General features: G+C 33.7%; 1 protein-coding gene across 1 annotated transcript; it reads left to right on the top strand.

The window, feature by feature from the left end:
- The first annotated feature begins 1,180 nt into the window (after positions 1-1,180).
- LOC115984023 (pectinesterase 2-like) lies at positions 1,181-5,070 on the top strand. Its single transcript, XM_031106899.1, has 2 exons — positions 1,181-2,100; positions 4,263-5,070. The coding sequence occupies exons 1-2, from the start codon at positions 1,245-1,247 to the stop codon at positions 4,949-4,951; spliced, it is 1,545 nt and encodes a 514-aa protein (XP_030962759.1). The 5' UTR covers positions 1,181-1,244; the 3' UTR covers positions 4,952-5,070.
- The last annotated feature ends 4,849 nt before the right edge of the window (positions 5,071-9,919 follow it).

Below are 9,919 nucleotides of genomic sequence, written 5' to 3'. Positions count from 1 at the left end.
ACAACAATTAGGAAAAAATATAAATTATACCAATTAAATATAGTCAATTGCACCCATTAAATTTAGGCAAAAATATTAATAGTCTTTTTGATCCAGTAAGTTCGCATTTTTTGTTACTATTTGTTCTTTTGTCCATAACTCCTGTTTACCATTAAAAAATAAAAATTTAATACTAAAAACATATTAATTTTTTTAAAACACAAAAATACAAATTACACCCTTAATTTCAGACCTATGTTTGAATTTATGCCACTGATAATTGTAATTTTGGTCTTATAAGTTCAAATTTATGCGATCGTTAATCCTATTTAACAATTTTTTTTTCTTTTTTTTAAGATTGGGGAAAGTTAGGGGTGAAAAAACTTTAGTTTGAAAAGTTTATTACTAAAGTTTCTATTAATTCAATTAATAAAGTCTGTTATATTGTCAATAAAAGATTTCAAATCAAACATGGTGTACACCAAAATGGAACCGTCACAAAAAGCCATTGTGAATCCGTGATAAGAGAATATTGCTAGGAAAAGAGAGAGGAAAGCCAAACCATTGATTAGTCTATTCAATAAAATAGATAATCACATCAGATAGTACTTATCAAGAAAAGAAAGAATAATCGCATCCGATAATATATCTTTTTAATTTTGATCATTCATATCATCCTGTAGTCCAGCCATATATGCAAGTTGACCATAAAACATTCTCATTCAAAAATTCTTCAACGTAGGTAGGCTGTCCCAATTAGTTATGTGATTAGAACTCCATACATTCAGATTCCGACGCTAAATTTTCATTCATACAATATTTATTGCATGCATACGCGTTTCTAGCCTCCAAGAATGTCCTTCGTCATCTAGGGTCAACATACAAAATTTAGTCAATATTAGTTAGTTTTTTCAAAAACTACCCCAAACCAAACTACAAATTATTGTAATACTAACGGTATTATAATATTTTATAAAAATATTGTTAGCCACTCTAATATTATGTTATTATTTTATAATATCATTCATTCTAATTTTGAAAAAAAAAAAAGTCATTAATTATTATAAAAACTAGAAAAAAAAATAAGGATTAGAAAAAATGTTGTGTTTCCCACATTGTTACGACTCTTATCGTTTTCTTCTTCTATATAAGTATGAGTTTGGAGGCATGAAGTCCCATACAAATCCCAAACACCCAATCATTCACATCTAATATTGTCCCTTGTCTGTCAAACATTTCTTATAGCCCATCGAAAAGGCCAAAACATGGCACTTCGGGCATTGGTTACACTTCTATTTGTGCCTCTTTTTCTGTCTCCAACCATTCTTGGTTACTCCCAAGCAGATATTAAAAAATGGTGTAGCCAAACCCCAAACCCTGAGCCATGTGAGTATTTTTTAAGCCATAAGCCTAATTACCACAACCCCATCAAGCAAAAGTCCGATTTTTTCACAATTTCAAAGCAGCTTGCACTAGAACGTGCCCTGAAGGCTCAAAATAACATATTTTCACTGGGGCCCAAGTGCAAAAATGCTCGCGAAAAAGTTGCATGGGCTGATTGCCTTGAGCTTTATGAGTACACCCACCTTAGGCTTAACAAAACCATCGACCCTAATGTCAAGTGCAGCCAAACCGATGCTCAAACATGGCTCAGCACGGCTCTAACCAACCTTGAGACGTGTCGGGCCGGGTTTATTGAACTAGGGGTCCCAGACAATCTCTTGCCCTTGATGTCAAACAATGTTTCTAAGCTAATTAGCAACGCTTTAGCTCTTAACAAAGTTCCATACACTGTACCGAGTTATAAACATGGTTTCCCAACTTGGGTTAAGCCCGGTGACCGGAAACTCTTGCAGTCTTCTTCAGCTCCTAAGGCCAATATTGTGGTGGCACAAGATGGTTCAGGGAATTATAAGACGATAAACGAGGCGATAAGTGCAGCGTCGTCACAGTTAGGAAGTGGGAGGTTTGTGATATATGTGAAGGCTGGGACTTACAAAGAAAACGTTGAGATTAAGTTGAAGAATATTATGTTGGTGGGAGATGGTATAGGAAAAACCATAGTCACTGGGAGCAAAAGTGTTGGTGGAGGTTCTACAACCTTCAATTCAGCCACTATTGGTAAGTAAATTCAATTGACTTCTAATAATATATGCTAAATTTTTGTGCGAAGAAATTGCTATTAATTGTTTCCCTGTAAAATATAAAAAATATATTTATATGTCTAGTGGATAAAATCATGGCTTGGACTAAGAAAAGTTACGCTTAGATATGAGATAAAAGAGATTAATAAGAAGTGGAAGTTTAGAGGTTTGAAAGGTTTGGACCAAGTAATGCAACTATGCAAAAATACCAGGAAATTTCTGACCAGTTCGGAAAAAAAGAAAAAAAAGAAAAGAAAAGAAAAAAAGAAGCACCTCCCTGCATAAATTGACCTCAATTGAATTTTTAGATATGTAAGAGCATCTCCAACAGCTTCTCCAAATTTTTTACTATTTGGAAAATGAATAGTGACATTTAACTTTTACCTACCCACTTTTTCAAATACACTTCCAACAGATTCTCTATCTCATTTAAATATTATTTTTTTCATTCATTACTTATTCTTTTTTTAACTACACATCTTCCAACATTTTTTTATACAACACATCATTATTATAATAGAAAAAATGTATTTGAAGAATGAACAGTAGCCCATTAGACTTGATGGACTACTGTTCATTAGCCAAAAAAAAATTAATGTTTGCCGAAGCTATTGGAGCATCTACAGTGCACCTCATTTTCCAAATTTAATCTACTAGAGCCGGATGCCCAAACCGTTGGAGATGCTCTAAGTCAGCTGAGTTATTGAGTACGTAATTTAGAAATTCTAGTGAGATTACTTATCAAACTCTGAATTTAAAAGGAGTCATATTTCATAATGCACGCTATTCATATACCAGACCAAGGCTTGGTTTTGGTTTTGGTTTTGTTTTTAATTTTTTTTTAATCTCTCCAGGGTTACAAATGTAGGTTTAGGTTCAAAGGAAAGAAAAATTATTGCTTGGATCCAACCTATGTATTGGATGTCCCATAACATGGGGTTCTCATGAGTGTGTAAGGCTCACATCCAATACATATATTGGATAGATACTTTCTTATTTTTCAAGAGACTTTAGGTATCAATGATATGGTTTTTTTTTTTTTTTTTTTTTTGGAAATTAAGTAGGATTACTAAGTCATCAAATTTGACAAGATTTGTTTCTCAAAAAAAAATTTGACAAGATTTTGCGGAAGAAGTTGCCTCTTTTTTTTTTTTTTACTTTTTAATTTTCAAATTGAAGTTCGAACAACTAATACATATATTGAATGTATGAGATACTTTCTTTTCAAGGTACCTTGGTTGTCAATTATGTTTTGGCCTTTTTTTTTTTCAAAATTAAGTACGATGACTATAGCAAAATATTATAGCATCAAATTTGACAAAATTTTGTGTGAAAGTTCTTTTTGTCAAATTGGGTTCTATCTTTTTCAATGGAAGTTTTTTTCAAGGAATAGGCCGAAAAGGACCATGGTCTAGAAATTCTAGATTAAAGGTATAATATTCTCTCTCTCTCTCTCTCTCTCTCTCTCTCTTTCTTAATTAAGTTACCATAGACATGAGATTCATCGATTTACAAATTATTCTAATACTATGTGATGTCACGCAACTCCACCTACCCTACTTGATCAAGAAGGGAATCCACCTGCCTTCATGCGCAAGAATTTTACACACTACCATGAAATTGAAATTTTACATTATATAAGACATATCTATCTTTGCATATATGTCAAATAGAAAATGACAAGATTAAAGTACCTAGTTTGAGCCTGTCTGTACGCTATGGTACCAACTACCAACGACCAAACCCTTTGCATCTAAAAAATGTGGCCAAGAACCCATTAAAATTAGTACAAGTCGTAGGGCATGGCCCACTAGGAGGAAAATTCACGACCTGAATTGTTTATAACATAAGGTTTTTATTTTGTTTTTTTGGATAGGTTTTTTTTGCTTAATTAAGTTTCAATCGAAGGTGACCAACAAGGCATTGCTTGTGTATATATAATAATGTTTTTATGCTAATAATTATTGTCGTATTTAATTACTTGTGGTCCTAACTTGCCACATCTGATTCAGTACCCCGAAGTATCATGTCTTACACCTTATACAGTCATAATTTTACTAAAATAATGAATGTGAATCTAAAATTCGAGTAAAATATTTTTGACATGACAATTAAGCTTTTGTTTTCTTGAATTTTCAGCTGTTGTGGGAGATGGATTCATTGCTCGCGACATCACTATAAGGAACACTGCCGGTGCAGTAAATCAACAAGCCGTGGCCCTTCGTTCTGGGTCCGATCTCTCGGTATTTTACAGGTGCAGCTTGGAAGGGTACCAAGACACCCTTTATGTCCATTCCCAAAGGCAATTCTATAGGGAATGTGACATATATGGCACGGTCGATTTTATATTTGGAAATGCCGCGGTTGTTCTCCAAAATTGTAACATTTATGCACGTTACCCTCCTAACAAGACCAATACTCTTACTGCACAAGGTAGGACTGACCCTAATCAAAACACTGGGATTTCTATTCATGATTGTACAGTCAAGGCTGCTTCGGATTTAAAGGCGTCACAAAGCTCAGTTACAACATACTTAGGGAGGCCATGGAAGGAGTACTCACGCACGGTTTTTATGAAAACATACTTAGATAGCTTGATTGCTCCAGCTGGATGGATGGAATGGAGTGGAAATTTTGCCCTTAAGACCTTGTATTATGCGGAGTATGCCAACACAGGGCCGGGATCATCAACTGCTAAAAGGGTCAATTGGCCTGGCTACCATGTCATTACTAGTGCATCTGTGGCTTCACAATACACTGTTGCAAACTTTATCTCCGGCGGTTCTTGGTTGCCGGCTACCAATGTGCCTTACACAACTGGCGTTTAATTTTTTCAAGGAAATTGTTACATACATGCCTTCAATTTGTTCAATTGTTTTCAATTGTACATTTGCATTTGAGTTCCTCGTGGTATAAAAATAAGTTGGTTGTTGCCACACAAAAAAAAAAAAAAGAAAGGATTGTGTAATAGTTGTCATTCTTTGATAAGTTGTAATCAATGATTCAAAATAAATAAAATCGATTATGTTTAATATTTTGCACGGAACTTTTGGCTAAGGTTGCTTTGGTGCATAAAATGAGGTTTCTACGTTCTATTCATATGCATAGTTACATAAACATTTTGAGATATAAGTATCTCAACAAGTCATATAGATAATCAGAGTGCTTGTTGAAAAACATATATGTTATGGATTTTCACATAAGTCAAGGATGAGTTCAGCAAAAAAGTAATCCATATCTATTTATATATATATATATATCTCAAAAAGCTAAAGCGTAGTATTTGTTATTGTTATCTTCCTATTGAGTCACATTAGTGGCCACATCATTCACTTATTTTCTATCTCTTTTTTTTTTTTTTTAACTTTTTTTTTCTATTTTTTATAAAAAAAAAAAAAAAAAAAGAACTATTCTTCACTATAGTAGTCCATATTTATTGTTACATTTCCTCCAACTTTTCCCCTTCCTCTTTTGTCTCTTTATCTCCCACTACTTTTACTTTACCATTACACTTCTTTCATCATTTTCACTTTGTTAAATTTTGACTCTTTTTCTCCCCTTTTTATTTTTTATAAATTCAATATCATTTCTCTTATCTAATCCATATTTTTCTTACAAAAAAACTGAGTACTCTCTCTCTCTCTCTCTCTACATTCTTTTGGTGTATTTTGTTCTTTCTTATAACTCTGATTAAGTTTGATGTTTTTTATTTATTTACTTATTTTTTATAATAAATATGTGTTTTGGTATTGTGTTTTTTTAATTTTCCATCACAAAGTCTTCTCTCTCCATTTTATAGCTTTCGTTGAATTTTTGTTTGGGTTAGTAATTATTTTATTCCTTTAGTTTTATTTTAATTTTGGTTAAGATAACATTGTAATTTTGTGATGAGTTTTTATTATTTTGATAATCTCCTTATTCCTTAAGAGATGATAAAATTGAATAATAAATTTGAAACTTATGAATTTTAGTTGTATATTAAGCAAATATAACACACTACAATAGAAGTTAGAAGAATATGGTTCACCATAAAAAAAAATCAATCAAACATAAAAAAAAAAATAATAGTATGATATATTTGTTTTTTTTTTTTTTTTTTAAAAAGATAATACTTGAAGGTTTTTTTTTTTTTTTTTTTTTTTTTGGGATAATCAAAGTAATTGTTACTTTTTATATATTACACTCCATTAAATAATATTTATATATATCTGCACATTGCGTCAATCTACGACTAGTGTTATAATAATAACAAAGTATTACCCAATAATTGTAATTTGACGGTGACCCTAATTACTTCAATTTACCCAAATCTAGTGGCCAAGGGATTTTGCCCATAGTGAGGCAGTTGACATCATTGACCAATTGAAAAAAGTATGCTTTATTTATCAAAAAAGAAAAAGAAAAAGTATGCTTTTTCACTTTTTAAGATTCAAATATTTGAAAACAAAGTGATAGGCAATTAAATCTAGAAGGGATAATATTCAAACCCTGTAGAAAATTATTTGTCAACTTTCTAGAGATAGCTGCAAATGTCGGTTAACGTCGTAGGAACTAGTTTATATTTCTCAGACTAGACAACGGACAGTGCTAATATTTTGTCTATTTATAATCTGTGGTCAAATAAAACGATTTGGCGATCTTCTTCATTGGTTTCTAATTATATGTGTGTGTATAAAATTTGATTAAATGGTTCAGATCACACAAATTAATCACGCATGTGTGAAAAACTTACGCTCTTTTAATTTGCAGAACCCATTCCCTTATGATACGAAAAACTATTAAAGTTCATGTATCAATTGTATGAGCCCTGTTAAAGTCTGGCCTTTTATTCTAACAAGCCCATTATGTAAATTTCCTTAGTTATTACATTCACTAAAATGTTTAAATTTAAGCTATAAGCTTTGAGTATATGGGAAAATTTGTATCTTATAATGAATCAGTACGAGAGGAGGGAAAATTTGTTAAAATATACTTAAGAAAATAATGGAGTTTCTTAACCAATTTTACAATCTCCTTTTATGTTGCAAAAAAAGCTTCTACAAAAAGATAAAGGCCAAGGGTGTGTTTGGATACCGTTTATTTTGTTTAAAACTGAAAACTGAAAACACTGTAGCAAAATAATTTTTAAATGTGTGAATAGTGCCGTGAAACCTATTTTTAATGAAAGTTTTATTGAAAAAAGAGGTTTGTGAGTCCCATGAACAATGTACATGACCCACTAGAAAAGCACTATAACCATAAAATGTGCTTAAAAAAAAAAAAAAAAAAAAAAAAAAAACGCAGACAGGTGATAATTGGCATCCAAATGGATACTAAGAGTCCTACAACTAATATACAGTGCACTAGGAGAAGCAAGCTATAACACTGCAAATGGGAGTATCCTTTATAATCATAAGAGTGAAACAATTTAAGATTTAGAATCACAATATAAGTTCACTTCATTAATAAATTCATTTCCTAAAGATACCCAATTCTGTGAGAGAGGTTGGAATCAAAGAACACATACTCTTATTGTATAAAATATATGTAAAACATTTTGTTATTTGGATATGGAACCCATACTTCATGATACACTAGGAACAACCTCCTATTTTCAGCCTTCGTTGCAGAACTCCTTGCAGAAGTACACCTTCCAGACCCACGGACCACCAATCATCGCCATCACATGTTCCAAAAAGGTTTTGTTGTACACCTTTCGTCCTTCAATCTTCAAGATGTGTTAACGTATATTATGTTATGGGCTTTAGGTCCAGTTAGGTTACTCGTATAACACATTTGTACTTGTACTACACTTTGATTGTACCACACACATATGCCTCCTATATAAAGGCACTGATATATATTCTTTGATTTGGGGAAATACAATACAACTCATTCAGTATTTCTAACATGGTATCAAAGCCATTGCTCTAATTTTCTTGTGTCTTGCAGTTTTGTTTTGTTGGTATTTTCCACTACCTTAACTTCTGTGGTCAGTAAACCCTTTCACTGCCCTCTCCCGATAGCTCCGCCGCTGTCAGAGGTCCTTAGGGTTTAATCTCCACCACCAGAAGCTCCTTTTCCGTCGCCAAAACCACTGCCATCATCGGATCTGTCACCTCCGACCTTCGATTAGGACATAAGATATATCACTGTGTAGATTTTCCATCGCTTTACACATAGCCGCCAGAAAAATCCACCTCTGACCATTAATGCGTTGCCACGCGTCGGTTAAAGTTTCAGCAAATTATTCCACGTGCTTCACGCGCCACCCGGGTAGCTCTGATCTTGTTGCCACTGACACCATCAGAATCGTCTTTCTTCGATCTGCATTTTCAGGAAAGAATCGGCTTCATTGGACTGTCCACGCGCCTTCACGTGCCGCCCAAAGCTTTGGTGAATTTTATCCACGTGCCTCACGCGTCCCACACGCCGTTGGGTTACCTGCTGACATCATCGCTGACATCATAACTGCCACGTCAACCCTAGTTGATGTCACCTGCTTATGTCATTGCCAGTCTGCTTGCTGACATCATCCGTTGACTTTTCTTTGACAATTAACTTTGACTAGGTTTGACCGTTGATTTTTTTGCAGAGTTGACTTTTTGCAATCCAGGTGCTCCTTACCCAGTTTTTTGCGTAGGTTTCATTTTTGCAGTCCATTTTTGCATATTTTGCTTCTAAATGAAGATTAAGGACAGATCTTCTTCTTGTTGCAATAATCATCGCCGACAATCCAGCAAACGTTTTTGCAATTTTTACAAACGTTTTGGCCATAATATTGAGACTTACTATCATCGCAACGAATTAGCTGTTTCAATTTCTACTACTACTATTGCTAACATTGAGAGTGTCCAACTAATGGCTCCCATCTCAGCACAATCTAAGTCTTCAGAACGCACTTTCACCATGTCCACAGATGACCTTAAAAACATCATCGCCAATGTCATTTGTATGGTTGGTAGTGCATCTTATTCCTCTTCTCTTTCAGCTTTATCTGGTATGTCTCCTTCCTCTTGGCTTATGGATTTCGCTTGTTGCAAGCACATGACACCTCACTCATCCTTATTTTCTAAACTCAAACCTACACCACACCCTCTTAATATTCGCACAGTAAATGGTTCCACAATGTTTGTTCATATATAGGTTTTGTTTTGACCTCCAACCTTTCGGTTCTTGGGGTCTTTAATGTTCCTAACCTTTCTTACAATTTATTTTTTATGGGACAATTAGCTGAGTTGGGTTATCGTATTATATTTGATTATTCTGGATGTATTGTGTTGGATCTGAGGAAGGGACAGGAGCTTAAGACTGGTCCTAAAGTTGGGCGTATGTTTCCCGTGGACAACCTTTATCTTCCACTTGTTGCTCCTGTTTTTGTTGCTGCAGCTGTTACAGTTTCTTCAATTCCTTCACTTGCACTTTGGTATGCTCGACTTGGTCATGCATCTTCCTTTCGGGTATAACAATTAGCTTCTAGAGGTTTGTTAGGTTCAGTGTCTACAAAAATTTTTGATTGTGTTTTGTGCCAATTAGGAAAACAACTAGCTTTGCCTTTCAATACTAGTGAATCAATATCCACTGATATCTTTGACCTTATTCATTCTGAAGTTTGGGGGCCTTCCTCTGTCTCTAGTATTGGTGGGTCTCGATATTTTGTTGTCTTTGTTGATGATTACTCTCGTTATAACTGGATTTTTAATATGAAACATCGTTTTGAATTATTACAAGTATATTCTAATTTTGCAAAAATGGTTGAAACTCAGTTTTCCAAACGCATTAAAATTTTTTGATTTGGAAATGCTCTTGAATACACT

This window comes from Quercus lobata, chromosome 4 (genome assembly GCF_001633185.2).
Source record: "Quercus lobata isolate SW786 chromosome 4, ValleyOak3.0 Primary Assembly, whole genome shotgun sequence".
NCBI classification, from domain to species: domain Eukaryota; kingdom Viridiplantae; phylum Streptophyta; class Magnoliopsida; order Fagales; family Fagaceae; genus Quercus; species Quercus lobata.
The sequence above is the reverse complement of the archived record's forward strand: the minus strand, read 5'-3'. Positions and strand labels throughout refer to the sequence as shown.